This window comes from Pelodiscus sinensis, chromosome 3, assembly GCF_049634645.1.
Source record: "Pelodiscus sinensis isolate JC-2024 chromosome 3, ASM4963464v1, whole genome shotgun sequence".
In the NCBI taxonomy this organism is placed as follows: domain Eukaryota; kingdom Metazoa; phylum Chordata; order Testudines; family Trionychidae; genus Pelodiscus; species Pelodiscus sinensis.
Window position 1 is genome coordinate 60,596,636 of NC_134713.1, and position 18,824 is coordinate 60,615,459.

The 18,824-nt window shown below is 43.4% G+C and overlaps 1 protein-coding gene across 1 annotated transcript in view; it reads right to left on the reverse strand.

Moving 5' to 3' along the window:
* Nucleotides 1–16,510, reverse strand: part of SNAP91 (synaptosome associated protein 91) — a 128,752-nt gene extending 112,242 nt beyond the window's left edge. The window contains exons 1-2 of the mRNA XM_006124205.4: nucleotides 16,360–16,510; nucleotides 15,318–15,477 (exon numbers count right to left, since the gene is read on the reverse strand). Coding sequence (XP_006124267.2) covers nucleotides 15,318–15,447 — 130 coding nt within the window. The 5' untranslated portion in view covers nucleotides 15,448–15,477; nucleotides 16,360–16,510. The remainder of the gene's footprint in view (nucleotides 1–15,317; nucleotides 15,478–16,359) is intronic.
* Between the last annotated feature and the right edge of the window lie 2,314 nt (nucleotides 16,511–18,824).

Consider the following 18,824-nt stretch of genomic DNA (forward strand, 5'->3'; position numbering starts at 1 on the left):
TTTTGCATATTATATATATATATATATATATATATATATATATATATATATATATCTTTGCTTTTTTAATTCTTCTATTACGGCATAAAAAAAGAGAGGGTGACCCCGCGTTTCTCAAACCGTGGGTCCTGACTCCCCAGGGGGTCACGAGCCACTGGGGGGAGGGGAGGGGGGAATCACAGCTGGATTCGTTTTTTCTCTTGCAAAAATGTGTGTCTCTGGCATCTCAACTGACAATCCATTGACATTAATCACGTGATTACCAGTAGTTGGGCTTGGCTTCTCTTGCAATGTTCATGTGTCTCCGATGTCTCCACTGACGATCTAAACGCCGATCCTGTAATCTCAGATGGTTGGGTTCGGCTTTTTGCAAATATTCACGTGTGTCTCTGCCAACGCGGCGCAGTGTTTACTAGTACACTGCTACTGAGGAGGAGCAAATCATTGACACCACTTTAAAAATAAAATTCTCAACAACGTCTCTCTGAATTTTAGGTCAGTGTGCAAAGGAGTACAAAGGTTAAAGCGAGAAGGCTATGAACATGCTTATCAGTCAGCCACTCATTTCTTGTTTCACATTTACTTTTGATTGATATTTGCTTTTAATAGCAGCAACTGCAGAAAACCCTGATTCGCACAAATAAGATGTTGCAATCTCAAAAATGAAACGCAGATTTCAAAATTTAACAACAAACAAGCTCATCCTTCACATTAAACAATATGATTCCAAATTTGATATTGTCTATTTCCAATAAATATTTAGTTATCAAAAGTTATTTGCATATTTATTTCTTATCCAATCCTAATCCCATTAAAATGATTAGCTTTACTCATGGAGCAGTAAGGGTGGGATCACACGAATTCATTTAGCATTGTAGGGGGTCACGGTATCACAAAGTTTGAGAACCCCTATGGTGACCAACTGTCCTGCTTTTCTAAAGAGATTATGTTGCTGTCATTTCTACTTACCCTTCCCCAAAATAGATACATTTTCATATTAAGTTAGTTTCTTCCCCTGTAGGAACTACTTCCTGACTCTTTATGGACCTCTTCCATTTCTTTAAAATCTTGGAGTCTACGTGCCCAAAAAGATAATATAGGAAATTAAATGTACATAAAACCATTGGGCTGTGTCTACATTGGTGCGATCTTGCGCAAAAGCAATTGCTTTTGCACAAAAACTTGCTGCTTGTCTACACTGGCCGCGAGTTCTTGCACAAGTACACGGATGTTCTAATGTATGAAATCAGTGCTTTGTGCACCAGAACTCTGATGCTCCCGCTCAGGAGTAAGCCCTCTTGCGCAACTGTTCTTGCTCAAAAGGCCAGTGTAGACAGGCAACACGAATTTCTTGCACAAGAGAGCATCTACACTGGCATGGATGCTCTTGTGCAAAAGAGCTCTCTTCTGGAAGCGTTTTTGCACAGGAACTCTCCCGCAAAAGAGCTCTTGCACAAGATCATGCCAGTGTAGACGTAGCCTTGTATTATTGGTATTGTTCAAACCGTAAAAGTAGATTAAATATATGAAGACTTATGCTGAAAGTGTCAAAATGGACAATATAATAGTTTTATTCCAATATCCCTGACAGTGGGTCAAACTCCACAATACTACTTTCTAAGTAAGGTGATAACATAAAATTGAAAGCCTTCTTTTATCCTGACCAAGACAAATTTGCATAAAAGCAGACTCTTAAAATAGGGGAAGTGCAATCTTTTTTTTAAGCCATTGCAAAGGCTAATAAACTTCAAGTACTTTCTCTTCAATCAAGGTAGTTGAACATGGAGGAAAAGCTTCTAGCCAAACACAGCATTAATGTACAGTGACTTGTTAATCACAGAGAAAAAAAAATAATCAGGAAATCCAACATGGTAGTTAAAGATAAGCACCCTTCCAGAAACTCAAAATTGGCATTGATACCATGACTTGAATGGCTAGTCTCAAAATACCCTGGAGTTGCAGTTGCTGTAGTAACCATAATTATTTCCTATTAATGCTTCAATATGCATCTGGCATGGATGAATTGATATGTAACAAGCAGCTTGAAATAACTCTTGTTTTTCTGTCCCACTGTAATAACTGAGATCATCTGGGTTGGAGCTGCTTTGTCTTAATGCAATACTTAGGAAAGATGACCTTCAGATGGACAAACTTGGACATACTGCCCCTTCAGCATTCCTAGCATGCTTGTGACACTCCAGGGCACCATGAGCTTTCATGGGCACAGCCCATTTGCAACAAAAGGCAACAACAAAATTCTTGTTTCTGCAGCACTGTGACAGCTTTGTAGCTGCTTGATTTAAGTTTCAGAGATGAGCTTTTGTCACTTTTGATATTTCGTTCAACAATCTGTACAGCAGCTTGCGTTTTATATTTTTTCAATTTTACACCATTTGCATTTTTAGCTTTCCATACTCTGCAGATTTTTATCCTACAATGCAGTTTTGATTCTCAAGAACTGCAGATTTGACAACTGGACAAAGAACAGGTAGGAATACTGGTACTGGCATGGATGAAAGATGATTCTACAATTGCAGTCACATTAGTTACTATTTCTATTGAATCACTGGAAGTAAAACAGCTTGAAGTGATAGTTTAAATGGTCATTTGGTTTGCATTACTATGTAATATGAACTTTTCCATCCATCTATCTGCAACTAGTATGTCAAGAAGATTTCTGCACCCTGCTCCGGAGTAGAAGCTTCTGCTCCGGGGTAGAAGCTTCTTCTAAAAAAGGCAGTTCTATATTAAGAAACCTTTTGTGCAGCCAACAGAAAATGCTGAATGCATGGAGCCATGTTAAGAAGTGATAATTTGAATGAAAAAACAAAAACGTGTCACATTGTATCAGCACAATCTTCACTTGTGTGTTGTCCATAGAATTGCCAGGTGTCCAGTATTCACACGGACAGTCCGGTATTTTCGGCTCCTGTCCAGTAAAAAAAATTCAGAGAATACTGACACCTAAAATGTCTGTTTTTTTTTTTAATTTTTCCCCAGCCAGGAGGCGAAAATGCGGGGCATCTGACAACCCTATAAACTCTCAGTGCCTGGCCCTAAGCGAGGAGGCGGCTTCCCACACTCCCCCACCCCCAGACCCTGATTGGCTTGGGGAGCATGCCAAGACTCTTCCAGAGCATGAGTGCCTAGTGGGAAGGGAGGGGCAAAGAAGCTCCCCACCCCCAGGTAGCCCCACCCCTTCCTGTTTAGGCCCCATCCCTTCCAGGGTGGCCTGGGGCTACTTCAAAACAATTTTTAAGTGGCCCCTGGGGAAAAGTTATTGCCCACCCCAGCAATAGAGTAAATTCAGTCACCAAAGAGATGCAGTAGCCACTGGAACCAGAAAATAAGCTACCTAGCTTCAACATCCACCAACAGATCAAACAAAAACCTCTACTACTGTTGGGAAAGTTACTACAATACATTACATTCAGTTTAAGTAGGATTAAAATCTGTTTAAGCGCATCTATTAGGGTTTTGCACTGATCACTAGAACGGATGCTTTTTAAAAAAAAAAAAAAAAAAAGCACAACACACACAGACAAGCCCTTAGGTTCTGTGGGACCAAAGGATAGGGAACAGATCCCTAAGCAAAAGGTCCAGTACTAAGAGCTCATCCCTCAAACATACAAGTCATTTTTAGCTCAAGAGTCCCAGCTGAAACCTACAACAAAGCAGAGAGAAAGGCAGCCTGCAAGAGACAAGCTCAAATCATGAAGGGCAGGTTTAATGTAAACTCATAACCAACAGAAGACTAACTTCAAGGTTATCTCCAATTGTCCTGAGACATTTGCTCTCTGCTCCTTAAGCCTGGGGTAACAGTTGCTTCCTGTGTGCCCAGTGTCCTCACTTTTCTCATATCCGTCTTTTAAGATCTATTTTTGCTTTGCTTGCTACCTTATTTCAGTTGCCTATCAGAAATGTATTTGTCTTATCTGCTAAAACTGCATGCTTCCACGTCCTATCCTATCTCTACTATTGTCCATCGTCACACTCTTATATAGATTTAAGCGATTCAAGAGAAAAGAAGGCATGACCCCTCTCAAGTTCCGTGTAGACACTGTACTCTAATAAAATAATTAAAATACAACAGTGATCTTTCGGGCTCTTACAGGATAACAATGGAGCTACTCCAACGTAGAATAGTCAGTTCATGTCAAGCTCTATTTACCAGTGCCTACATTGCCAACTATATCTACAAACACTACTCTTCTGTGTTAGCCACCATCAGGGGGTCAGTGCTAAACCAAGATTTACAAGGGGGTTAAAGGAAACCTGAAAACTACACACTACCACCATTCGCAGGCCACAGTCTTCTCAATTTTCTTAAGAAGAGAAGACAAGTTTAGCAATCCTTAACCTAGTTTCAAGACATGCTAGCATTGCTCTTCTGTAAAGAGACATGGACAGTTTCTCCAATCTAGCTTTAGTAGCCATAAGTAATTATGGATGATGTTTCAAACACCTCCAGAACTTGAGAAAAAACAAAACAAAAAACAAAAAAAACCACACCCTCTTCTTCCCCCTCCCCACCCCCCAAAAAATCCAATCGAAGCTGACTTTGCATTTGCTCCTCCCTTAGTCACTTCAGTCTGCCATTCAAATCTACAATATTTGTTAAGGACTCCTGGCAAAAAACTATTCACTCCGGAGAAGAATTGACACTTTGATTTCCTGCCAGACTGTTCATCACCTGAAACAGTGCGAGGATCATGATTTCAGATTAGAGCAAGAGGGAAAACAAGTACCCAGCCTCCACTACAATGCCAGCATAAGACTTAATTTTAAGATTGACACACTTCTAAATCATGATATTATTTAAAAGCAATATGAAGCTATGGAAAGGAAACTGAGAAAATACATGTGTCAATAATACAGACAGATATGTGTCTTTACATCAAAGGCAGACAAGGTTGTTCAGTTATCCCAGTGCTTAAAATATCAGCTCTCAGTGAAACAGCTGGCTGAAGAACCTATTCTGGTTTCCTGTTAGACTATCAGTGTGCAAAGAGGTCTGTGCTGGTTCCCCAGAAGCACCCGGCAATTCAGGTGCACCTGCAACAATTCACTAAAAGCATATTTGTTGAAACCATCACAAATAAGAATGTTAGCCTCAGCCCAACCAGCCTCCAGCATCTTCCCACATTAGACTTCTATGTCAGCTTGGCCTTCTGCTCTGTATGCCAGAATCCATGCCAACTTTATGAGTGTGATCAAGCAGATGATCTCTCAGAAATTAGAGGGATGTCACTGCTTCTAACTTCACTTGCTTCAATGGACAGCAGTCCATAATATTGGCAGGAAGCCAGGTTCTCCGGGAATGAGAGCACAGAAATGTACACTCTCTGTTCCATGAGCAGGAGAATTAATAAAATCAACTTAAACTTAGTAAGACCAGTGACACTAGTGTGGAGGATTCCCAGGTGTTCACAATACTGGATAGCGTTTATAGATATAATCAGCAGTAGCAACCTAGTCAAGACAGTCTTCACCCTCAAATTCCTTTTGCATTTCAGATGGTAAAATATGCACCCTCTTAAATGCAGCTGGCCAAGAGACTGAGATTGTGGGATTTGGATTGCGCCACATCAACTCTCAGGCTTTATCATGGTCATTCAGCATACCACACCTATGAAAAGGCCAACCCTAAAAAGTCGTCTTTTCGCAATGCAGCAGCTTACTGAGTTATCAATGTTTCACAAAGCAAAGCATTCCAGCTTCATTCACTGGATTGATGTTTCAAGACCAATTTCCAGTGCCATATATGGCATTGCCTCCAGCTACTAAGGAAGAAACTTAGTCCCAGTGACAAACTTACATGGTAGCTACATTCCTCTAACAGTGAAGTTGTCAGCCTTAAGAATAAGAATTGTGAACACAAGAGATTAGGTTCTTGGCAGCTGATAAGGAATTGTTAACTCATTCTCAAAGAATATAAAAATGACCACAAAACCCACCATCTTCAAAACAAGATGGAAAACTCAACTAAGAAAGTTAACAAAAATCCAAGAAACTTTAGTTGTTGTATAGCACTTCTACCACAAAGGTGACCATGTTGTGAAATAGTGAAAAAGCTCCTTTGTTGTAGAGAGGATCCAACAAGACCATGAGTTTGCAAGCATTTAGAAAGAGATGCAACCCCTTGATGAAAGGAGAAGATATTGCTTCTGCCAAGTCTTCTGTTTCCTATCTAACAATTGCCAGCATCGGTGTCTTTGCCAGGTTTAACTTCATCCCTCAAGCCCTTATCCAAACCCAGTATTGGCCAGACAGTGGGAAAGTTGTACAAATTTACTGTCTGAGTGATGAAAAAAATTAGAGTGTGATGTCAGCATCAGTAACCCACAGTCATTTACCTTCCCCACCTGATCTCTTATACATTCTCATTTCAGTGCAGCAATAAAACACCGTAGCAACCCAGAAAACTGAAGAACTACAGAGTGAAACATATGGAGTTACTCTTAAAGGTTGCTGGTGCCTCCTGAAGAGGAGACTAAGGGTATGTATACACAGCAGTATTATTTCAGAATAACTGACGGTATTCCGAAATAACCAACAGGGTATCTACACAGCAAGCCTATTATTTTTGAAATAACAGCCTTCTTACTCCTTGTGAAATAAGGGTTACAGGAGTTGGAGTAAGGGAAATCGAAGGAAGAGAGTGTTCTTCCTTTGACTTCCTGCTGTGGGATAGCTTAATTTGTCTTTTTGGCCCTTTCAACTTGAGTTGCGTCAATTGCACAGCTTTAGTTGCGTAGCTTAATTTGACTTTTGCCCTGCTGGGTAGACATGCCCTAAATTTCCTTCAAGCAAGGGAACTACAACAGCAAGAGAATCAGATTCCAGTAGGCTTTCAGCATGGGAGTTGGCCAATTTAGCTTCCAAAACTCCACAGCAAGACTAATGCTCCCTCTACATTTGAGGAACTACCATAAAATGGAAACCTCTTTTTGTTGCTCCCACCCTTAACCAGGAACCGCCCCCTCTACTCGCCTCAGTGCCTTGTTGGGAATTCCTTAAAAGAATAGGGGAAGAGGAAGTTGTGAGCCAGCATGAACAGAATTGCTTTGCTTTCCTTTGTAAAAGGAAAACGAACCAAGAATCATTAGCATGTTGAGGTTACTATGAGCATTAATGCATCAGTCTCCCCCACATCCTAATATACAGGTTGAGCAAAAGCAGCAACAGAACCCTGTTTGACCCCATAGAATGAGTCACTAGTGACTGAGCAGCTCCTGAAAGGCAGTCAGTCACTGAGTAGTCACATATGTAGTACAGAGTAGCCCACTGTAACTATGCGGCTCATTGATATTTGAATAATCTTCAAATGTAAATACTTGAGTGCTGCTGGCAGAGCATTCTCAGTAGAAGAAACTCAAACTATTTGCTTCATTACTGGCCCTAAAGAGCCCATGACTGTTGACCTCAGAACATGGCACACAGGCTACTAAGCCTTTGTTTGTTTCTGTGGAACTATTTAATTGACTCTCTGTAATGGACCAAAATCAAGCCATATACAGTATTGATAATATTTACTTTTATGCATGTCACTATACTAAGGACACACAAACAGGAAAGCAAAAGGCCATGTTATTTTATAGTTGACCTTGGTCCACCAGTGTCTGAGATAAGCAAAGCAGCCAGCACTTTGAAACCACATGCACAAGTGGCCACTAGGGAGGTAAAATCCTGTTTAAATGGTTAAACCAAGTGTTTAACATATGCACTGAATAAAGTGGTAACAAATGGGGGGAGGGGCGCTCCAGCCTGCCAGCTCTATGCTAGCAAAACTCCCTCTCCAGAGACATCCAGGGGAACCAGTGCTGTCTGTGGGGCAGAGAGAAGATCCCCTTCCTCAAAGGAAACCTCAAACCAGCAGGCAGGAAGAAGTACTTAGCAGAGTCAGTAGTAGGTTTAGAAGAAACTGACAATCTGTACCATATCCAGGTCTAACAGATTAACATGGGTGCAGCAAGTCACACATTAAGCTGGTCGGTCATGACATTCAATCATATTTTAAGTAAGGAATATTTGAGACTCAGCGGATGTGTTCCATATCAAGTTATGGCTTTAACTAGTGCCAAAGTATTTAAAACAAAGCTTTGATTAGGCATCCTGCCATCCTCCTGGAAAAAGAAGTTAAGTTTCCACTATCAAAGGGATCCAAGTCTTGCCCCAGTTTCCACCACGCATCAGGGACATGGTCTTATCTCACAAGCAGCAGCTTGCAGGTCCCCAAATAAACCCAAGATGACTACAAGTCCATCAAGGAGGATAGAAAGGATTCTCATTTCGTTTTGAGACCGCTTGTGCAGGAGAAGACTACAGAAAAAAAAACCTAATACTGCATATAAAAAGGTTATGAAGGACTGTGCTCTACAAAACATTGGTAACCTTGTTCTGTTGGTAACCCATCAGACTACTAACATGCAACAGTGCTCTTGATCTGCATACAGAACAAAGGACATGTGGTAGAGTTAGGGAGAGAATTAGAACTCCCAGCTCTGACTAACAACAGACAACACTATGCTCCAGCTGACCACCATACCTGATACCCTATCTTCTCAATTGAGATCACTTTTATGCCAAAATGACCTAAACCAACTTCCAAATCTTTTCATGCAGAGCAGAGTATAAATAACTCATTCACCAACAAAGAGTATAAAACAAGTCTCCTTGGTAAGCCACTGATTTCTGGGGGTATCAAACCTTGTTTTCTAGAAGTTCTAGTCTTTGTGGCTGTGGAAATAGTCTTCTGAACATGAGCCAGAAGTCAAATTCCTAAAGTGCATTTTTTCCTTCATCTTTCATAATATGCAGGAAGATAGCCCTAACATCTCCTGCCAGTGGAATCAATGAGTACTAGCAGAGGATAGAAGGGGATATTTTTGGTTTCAGACAAAAGGCAAGCTTTAGGACACTAGACTTTTGAATTTGAAGACATGCTGTGAAGAACAACCCCTTTGCCTTACGAAGGTAGAAGCCATTAAAAAAAAAAATCTTGCAGGAGACTGGGTACCTTCATGTTTCTGGTATGTATTACAGGCTTATAAAGCTGTAGCCAATGAGCAGGCAGCTAGTCAAATTATCTTCCCTTGCACCAAACTATGGACTCATCTATGTTTACAAGACAATGCGGATTAAGGTAGGATGTGAATTTAAATTTCACTAGCTATTCCTGCATAGTCCCATGTTTAGACAAGCCCTGGGAAGAGCAGCAAGGTGACTCACCTTATCAGCAAGGTAACGTACTTATCACCTTTTGGCTAGTAGGTGCATGAATCTTTCAGCACGGGGGAAACCACTACTTAATGATAGTAGGCCATCTATCAAGTCAGACAAAAGCGTGGGGGGGGGGGGGGGAGAAGGAAAATGGTATTTAAGACAGCAGTCTTCCTAGTGCAAGTGACAGCTACCGCAGACTCAAAATCTCTTCCTTTTCTTACAAGGACAGATTAAATTGCCTTTTACGAGATTTATTTATGAGCCATATTTCAAACATTAATACTTTTAAAATACAAGTACTAAATCTGGGAAACAAATTATACATTGTCAGGGCTGTTCCCCACTCTGGCACTCCAAGTTCAGAAGATGGGGACCTGCAAGAGACCTTAAATACCTTGCCTCTATAGGCTCTGTTTGCAAAAACTTCCCGGTCACAGATGCACTGGATCTGAGAAAAACAAAAGCTGCCACCATCCAGTGATTTAAACCCTAAAAACCGAACTAACCAGGGAGGAACACTTCAATTCCTTCCCAAAGGGTACCCCAAGCTCTTTTACCACAAGAGAGCTTTAAAAAAAAAAAACCAAACAGAGAACATAAATTGCAGTCTTAGTCTGAGGTGTGTACACACACACACACACACACACACACACACACCTGTTTCTTTCCAGAACACAAGAATCAAAATTGCCTTAAAAAAAGTTTTTTTTTAACAAAACAGACAGATATACTTGATAAAGCATAGAATCATAGGACTGGAAGGGACCTCGAGAGTTCATCGAGTCCAGCCCCCCGCCCTCAAGGCAGGACCAAGCTCCGTCTACACCATCCCTGACAGATGTCTATCTAACCTCTTCTTAAGTATCTCCAGAGAGCGAGATTCTACCACCTCCCTTGGCAATTTATTCCAATATTTGACGACCCTGAGAGTTAGGAATTTTTTCCTAATGTCCAATCTAAACCTCCCCTGCTGCACTTTAAGCCCATTACTCCTTGTCCTGTCCTTAGAAACCAAGAGAAACAAATTTTCTCCTTCCTCCTTGTGACACCCTTTTAGATATTTGAAAACTGCTATCATGTCCCCCCTTAATCTTCTTTTTTCCAAACTAAACAAGCCCAGGTCATGTTCTCTAAACCTTTAATCATTCTTGTCGCTCTTCTACCATACATAGTTGCTAGGTGTTACAGAGCAACAGAGTTAAACCCAGAACATCTCTGGGTATGCTCTTAGATAGTGAATGCGGGAGGGAATGCATCGAGTCACGCAGAGAAGCAGGGGCAGATAACCCTTTTGCAGGACCCCGGGCAGCCTAAATCCGCAGGGCCCCCCCTTTGCCACGGCGCATGCGCAGTGGCGCATGCGCGGGGCTTTCTGAAGCTCAGGGCCCAGGGCGTCCGCCCCATTCGCCCTGCCCTATATCCGCCCCTGCAGAGAAAAGTTTAACCAAACCACCAAAACAAAGAAAAACACCCTGATCACGACTAAGAACACGTTTTCCCCTCTGCTCACGATCTGTACCAATCCATACTTCAAGGCCCATTTCACTCCCACAGCCAATATTTCTTATAAGCATGATAATTCTGATTAAGGGCTAAAAGGTGCAGATCCAGTAGTTTAGAATTCCTTTTCAAGAAGAGCAGGTAAGGTTTCTAAATACAATTCAAATTTCAGCACTAAATCCCCATTGGTTCTTCTGGCCCCCTGCCAACACTCTTGCTAGCTACCTGAGTTTAACCCGTTAGTCACCAAGGGTATGTCTAGACTGCATTCCTCTTTCGAAAGAGGAACGCAAATGAGGGAAATAGAAAATGCAAATGAACTGCTGATTTACAAATCTCACGCTTCATTTGTATAATCTCTTCCAATCACTTTCTCAGAAGAGATTTCAAAAAAGGCAGTCTAGACTGGGTTCTTTAAAAAAACACCCCCTTTTTTTTTTTGAAAGAACACATATTCCTGAAAAAATGAGGTTTACAGGGATCTTTCAAAAAAGATTTGGGTTCCCCTCCCCCCCACCTGAAAGAACCCCGTCTAGACTGCTTTTCTTTTCAAAAAAAATCTCTTCCAAAAAAGTGATAGGACGAGATTATGCAAGTAAAGCTTGAGATTTATAAATCAATGCTTCATTTGCATTTTTTACTTCCCTCATTTGCATTCCTCTTTCAAAAGAGTGTAGTCTAGATGCACCCCGAGTGCTGGCTAACACTCCTATCACAATTACACACAGACACCTCTTACTGTACTCTTATGCAATTGTACTTAAGAGCATCTTCCATACAAGACAGCAGATTTAGTCTTGTTAGCTTTGACATTCCATACTTAAGTCAGTCCTCATAACTTTAGCTAGACAGACTTTGCCAAGCGCTTTCACACTAGCCTGTTTATCTCCAGAAACTGGAAAGGGTGATGTCTACCATGTGCATTTACAACTTGCTCTCCAAAAGAGGAAAGTTTTCATATTTGCACTAGATACAGAATACTTCCACTCAACTGCTTATGTCAATTGAGCTAAGGGAGGGCAACAAGTCAAAATGAGCAACTCAGTTCTTTGGTCATTCTTTTAGCTGGTTGTTGCCCCAACCTCCACCCCCTTTTTCCATCTCAACTGGGCTTCAGGCTTCACTGCTCTTTTCCCTGTTATACCTTTCCCTTGATAATTTCATCTAATTGCAAGGCTTGAAAGCAACGGAGTCCGAACTATCGGGGATTTTAAAATGGCGGTGCCTGGCAAGATGCAAATGAAGCCCGGGATATTTAAATCCCGGGCTTCATTTGCAACTTCAATTGACTACGTTAACCACCCTAGTTCGAACTAGGGTGGTAGTGTAGACATACCCTGAAATATATAGTAGATAGCTGTTTCTTTCTGCACTCCTGCCTCTTGCTGACCTAATGGTGTTAGGGTCTGGGTCAGCTACCTCCGGCTCCTTTCAGCCTTTTGTGGCCATTCTGCATTATATCAGACCCCTCCCTTTCCACTGTATGAGAAAAATCAAATTCTAGGCACATCCCACTGTCTGGGCATAAACATTTCTTGGTTTACATTATGAGTAATGTAAGAGTAAGCTTGATACCAAATTTGGTGGTCCTAGCTCTTACCATTTAGGAGGAGTTCTTGAACAGACTGACATTTCTAAAATATACAGTAAGAAGATATAGCAAACCAGCCTCTAATCTCATTTTATCTTTATCGTAACTCCTAACAAGTGCACGCGCACACACACACACACACACACACACACACACACACACACACACACACACAAAGATAGTGGCCTCTAACATAATTCATGACAACTAAGAATAGAAACAAGACCACCAAATTACCTACAAGACATGGAACAACTGCCTTAAAAATTGTCTTAGCCATATTCAAATCCATTACTTAGAAATAAGACACTCCATATCAATTTACTATTTCCTCCATGACCCTCTCTGTCCACTTGTCACCCTTCTTTTTACTATTTTCTACTTCAGCAGGTAGAAGTCTTCCCTAGTTTATAGCATCTTCTTCTGCTTGTTCCACTTGCCTCATGTCTCTCCTCCAGCCTTTTAATTTCTCCACAAATAGGAAGTTATTGCTCCTACCACCATTCGAAACACCTTTTCTACATCTACATTTGATTGGTCACTTGATTCTTTGAATGTCATCTATCCCTGGCACCTTCTAACTCTAATATGAAAAACAAAAGACCCATATGACACTCCTTTCATTCCATGTTTAAACTGAAATTTTTATTCATATTGCTCACTCCAAATCTACAAACAGTATCTTTAATTACAATTAGAGTCATTAGAACCGCAGCAGGTGCCTTAACATTGATTCATCTGCTAGTTGCTCTTTTTAGTCACATCTGCTTTAGGAACAAGTTTTTTTCCCCCCTCTGTTTTTCTCATCCTTGCACTTCAGAGCCAACAATATGGCAAAAAGTGATCCAATTTTACTAGTCTTGATCACAACAGGACCAAATTGCTTAAAATTCAAGGTCACAGTTTTGACACAGAAAAATTTAAGTTGTTAATTACAAACCCTAGAAATCACTGAGTGTCAATTCATTGCAGAGGGAAAATGGAATGGTCTGTGTATTAGGGCATTCATTTACAACTACATACTACTAAAGTTCACATTACAGCTTGTTTACATTAGGTACTCCTGCTGACAAAGCCAGAGATAGAATAATGCATTTATGCAGCAACTAGAAGTTTACTTAAGTTTTGTGTCTGTCTCATTCACTGAGAAAATGTTCACCTTTAGGACCAGTGCTTTTTCTATTCTTCTACTTGATTGTCACTTTCTGAACCTCGGCCTACTGCATTTTCTTTCCATGTCTAATCCTTCCCTCCCATTTCAGCTGTGGACTTGAGTCTTTTCCTCATCCCATCCACTCAAGAGATCAGTAGTTAAATAGTTAATACTGATATTTAAACATAAGTAGCATTTACATTTGGTATCCTACGGCTATTAATGGAGTCCAACGGAACAGGAGAGAGTTCACAACTCCCAGAAGCTTTGTTTGAAGCCTGAAGACTCAAATAGCGCTGATTCAGTTTACACCTGTTTCACATGTGTGATGCTAACCTTTTAATCATGAAGGCAAGAAACATAGAACATATTCAGTCTCAGATTCTGTTGAATTAGAATATACTATGTGAGCCACAATCACATGGCCTAGCTATGGGTCACTCCTGGTTCTACTGATTGTGATAAAGTACACTGCCTTATATATTGTTAACTGAGCTTGTTGACCTGCACTTATGTACCTAGACTAACCAGTTGCAACATGTACTAATGATTGTCTAAATTCAATATGCAAGAATCATTGCCAATTATGATTTTTTAAACAAACAACTACTTTGAGGCAACAAAACTTAAGCAGCACTCTAACACCTAGCACACATTACGAATCTATCCTCATGTGTTCAAGTGTACCTGGCAAATGACTATCTGCAGCAAGTACCACTTTCAAGTACAGGGTTTACATAATGATTATAGGTACAAGGAGTATCTGAAGTAAACACTAGAATGTGAAATACTGTCAGAAGTTATTTGTCCTTTTGAATAGCAAATGTATAATATAATTTTAATACAAATATTTGAACACAAATTGACTAGTATTAGTATAAAACACTGCTTTAAAGAGACAGTTATTGAGCTAATATTTCCAGATACTAAACAGTGAAAAACATCTTGCTAATCTGTAACAAAAAATGAAACAAAACAAAACAAAAAACCCCTCATTTTTCAAATACCTTACAAGACTATCAAGACATTGCGGTACAAATACACTTTTCTGTCCAAACCAAGCTACAGTAAAAATTAGCTCTACGCTGTATGATTAAATTCTGCCCACCTCTTTCTCAAAGTCAAAAGTGAAATAACAGTGAATCAGAAAGAACCCATGTTAAGTTACCAAAACACCCTCCCCCCGACACACACACACGCAAAACATTACAGATATGCCATTATTTTTCAGGGATGCCATGAACTTGTGCACTTGCTCTTGTTTCAAGTTAAATACTCTCTATGTCCAAAACAGATTTTAAATCTCTAGTTTGTACAGTAGCAAACCAGCAGTCTTCTTCCCAAAACACTGTGGGAGGTACATCAGATAGGCAGATGAGATAGTTGCTTTCCTCAAACAACTGGGTCCCTTGACACAATAGTCTTATTAAAAAAAAAAAAAAAAAAACCCCTTGACTCAACATAATAAAATTTGAGTCCATCTTTGTATTATAACCACATACATATATCAATACTCTAGCTCCAGGTTCAGTATCCATGTCAAAAAGCAACCTAATCATGACTCAAGTCATAGGTGGGTACAATAACCCTCATCGCCTTTCAGAATTGCCTTTCTGGACTAAGGCTAGAGGTCAAAATGAGAGAAAATGGCTGAGGGAACAATATTATGGGACTACAGAAGATATGCAAGAATAAAATCCATTCCTCCCCTCCCCCTCATACCAGCTACTCTCATAAGCCTTCTGATTTGAAGGGTTGATAATATCAAATACTATTGTCAGAACATTTAAGGCACTAGGCTGCCTTCTTAGCCCTGAGGATGTAATGCTTATATAAAGAGATGCTTACAGTCCAGGTGTTTTTTCTTGGGCCCCATCACTTCATGTGTGGTTGCTTTGCAGACGGCTCTGGCTACAGCTGATCCTGTAACGCTGTACTGAGCAGCTGCGATGCGATCTGTCAGCGTCTGACCCGACATCTTCGACTAACGTTAGTGCGGCTGCCTCTTCTGCAAGCGGGGAAACACAGGGGAGAAGGAGACAGTCCGGGTTTAATGACAAAGCGAGGAGAGACGCTGCTCTTCCAGCCCCCGGGGCCCTTTCCAGCAGAGACAATCCTTCCTCCCCCGCCCCGCTGCGTGCGTTGCCAGAAGAGCCCGGAGCAGCTCCCGGGGCAAGACTGGGTATTCCAGGCACTGCAGAAGAAAAGGCAGCGCACACACAACGCATCCGTCCCCGCCCCGCCACCAACCTGCGTCCCTCGCGCAACGCGACCGGGGCAGCAGCCGCTGCCGAGCGGAACTCACCTTCCTCTCCCACTGAGCTAGGCGAAGGGGAGATGGAAGAAGACGAGCCCTCCCCCCCCCCCCCCGCGCCGCGCTCCTGGCAGCCCCGCGAGCCCCCCGGGAATGACTGAGCCCCCCGGGCGGGGCCGCTCCTCGCTGCTACTGCAGCAAACGGGAGCTCCCAGCGCCTGCCTCCCCGCGCCTCTCTGCTGGGGGATTATCGCATCATTGCGCCATGTTGTGCCCTCCCTGCGCCGCTCCCACCCCCAGCCCGCGCCTCTCGGCCGCTCCGGGAGCAAGGGCAGGCCGCCGGCCGGAGCAGCCCCCCAGCAGCTCAGGGCACCCCAGGCCCCGCGGGGATGCCGCGGCTGCAGCGAGCTGACCCGGCCGCAGGCAGCGGCGCGTGCAGGGCTGGGAGGCAGCAGCCGACCTGTCAGCGCGTCCTTCCCTCCGCTCCCGGGGAAAGCGCCCCCGCCCGCCGCGGCGCCGAGCCGAGCCCCTCCTCCGCCGGTGCCCGCAGGCCGGGCCAGGCTCCCGGCCCCAGGTGAGGGCGGCCCCGCCCGCCGCTATTCCTAGCCCAATTCCGCCGCGCAGCAATGGATGTACCAGCCCGGCGCGCCGCCCTCGCCCTCCTGCTCCTCCCGGCCCCTCCTCAGGTTTGTGGCTCAGCCAAGTCAGGTGACCCGGCGCGGACAAACCGGGACGTGCGGACCGCTAGGTGCCGTAGGGAGAGCCCCCCACGCCGCGCTCTTAAAGGGGACACCCAGCCGGCTCCCGCACCCAGCCCCAAGGTGAGCCAGCCCCTCCAGCCACTCTCGGGGCTTCGCTTCCCCTGCGCTGCGCGTGGTTCTCAATCCCCCCACCCCCCATTGTTTCTTGCACCATCTTCTCTCATTTGCCTCTGCTCCCTCCTTGCCTGGTTTGCCTCTTTCATCTTCTGGCTGGGTCTCTCTCCCTTTAAACGGGGGTGGGATTATGTTCATATTAGAATATTTCTTTGACCGTTTGCAAAACATTTAGTATTTTAAAATATTTTAAACTGTTGAATTATGTTTGATATCCAGGCTCCTTTGAGGATGGGCAGGTGTATGTACACACAGACACACAGACACTTTTAAACTGCAGATATTTGGGTGGCTAATTTAAGCCTCTTGAAGCTGAACTACAGTTACCATATAAATGGCCATTCTGAGTCAGACTAATGTCCATCTAGCCAGTATTCTGTTTTCCCATAGTGGCCAGTGCCAGGTGCGTCTGAGAGAGAGTGAATAGAACAGGGTAATGCTGAATGATTCACTCCTTATTCTCCAGGTCCAGTTTATGGAAGTCAAAGGGGTTTCGTGGAGATGCATCCCTGACCATCATATCTAATAGCCATGGATGGACCTGTCTTCCATTAGCTTATCTGCTTCTTTTTTTAACCCAGTTATTCTCTTGGCCTTCCAACATCCGCTGGCAATGAGTTCCATAAGTTGACAGTGTGTTGTGTGATAAAGTATGTTCTGTTTGTTTTAAATCTGCTCCCTATTACTGGTTCTTCTGTTCTGTGACAGCAAAGATGAAGCTGAGGTGGTGTGACCTTGTGAGCTACTCTGGAAATGCTGATGCAGGTAGAGGCATGCTGCAAAACTTGTGGAGTGCTCTCCCAGGCAGGCACTCAGGGCTCCCCTGCTGCAGGTGGCCCCACACACCACAAGCAGCCAGGTGAGGTAGGCAAATGTGAAAGAGGCTGACAGGAGCATGCTGTAGGGGAGGCAAGTGCATTCCCAGCCAGGCTCTTGCTGCCCCTCTCTCGCTGGATGCTGGGCAGTACATGTGCAGTGCCCGGCATGCACTGCTGTGGGCGGCCTTTGGAAAGAAGCCAGGTGAAGGGGGTGGCAACCCCATAACAACCCTGCCCCCACAGGTCCCACGCCCTGCTCCTCCCCTACATTTTCCCCTAAGCCTCTCCACCCCACCACTTCCTGCCTTTGCTCTGTCGCCTTATTAAAGCCTCCTTCCCCCAGTGACTTAAGTAGGGGTTCCCCACCACCCCCACTGTTGTGGTGGGAGCTGGAGTAACCCAGCAGCTGACTCCATTCTGCTCTGCTACTCTCACTGAGCCTTTTGTGCTCTTGTTCCCACTGCCGAGGTGAAGCCAAGCACAATGGGCTGGAAGAAGGTGGTGGGGTGGAGCAGCCTGTTGAGTTGCCCAGCTCCCCAGTGCTGTGGTGAGTTTGGGGAGCGTGGGAACAGCCTTCCTGCTGCCCTGCGCCAGGCCCCTGGTAATCCCCCAGGCAGCCCTGAGACCCATCCATAGGATGACTGAAGCAGCTGCCATTGGAACTCCCAAAGCTCAGGGCTTGAGGCAGCTGCCCCGAACTATCCTATGGACAGGATGTCTTTGGCACACAGCTGGCTCACAGCTCCTTTGGCAGCAAATAGTAGCAGCTGGGCAGGACCCACCCAGGACCCACCCACCAGCAGGTGATGTTACCCACAGCAGGTAATGTTACCCAGCCACAGCCCCCCCCAACATTTCTTCCTACACATGTACACCCCAGCCCCCTGCCCTGATCCCTCCTTTGCCCTGTCTCCTGCACCCCTACACCCCCAACCTCTCTACATCCCCTGCCCTGACTCCTGGACCCCACCCCCATACTCCTCAGTCTCCTGCCCTGAGCCTCCCCACACTTCCAGCCCCCTGCCCTGACTCCTGTGAAATATTAATATATTATAGTGAGGCTCAAAAATGTAGGTTACTGCATTTCAAGAAATCTGTAGCAAATTACGATATTCAAAACTGTTCAAATTGCATATTCATATCTACCTGAGAATGATGGCAGAATTTTAAGAATTTAAGTGTGATCATTTCTTTTTAGATTCTTTTACAACTAATGTAGACAACACATGGATTTAACGGTACAATATTTTCAAAGGTGCAGAATTAACACAGATTGAAATATTCACACACACCCATACATATTATTTCAGACTCTTGATTGTGTAAATTACAATACAAATTTGGCATATTCAGTAGATATGGAGGGATCTAGATATTTTCAAAACTGGAGATTGAAAGATTCAGGTGA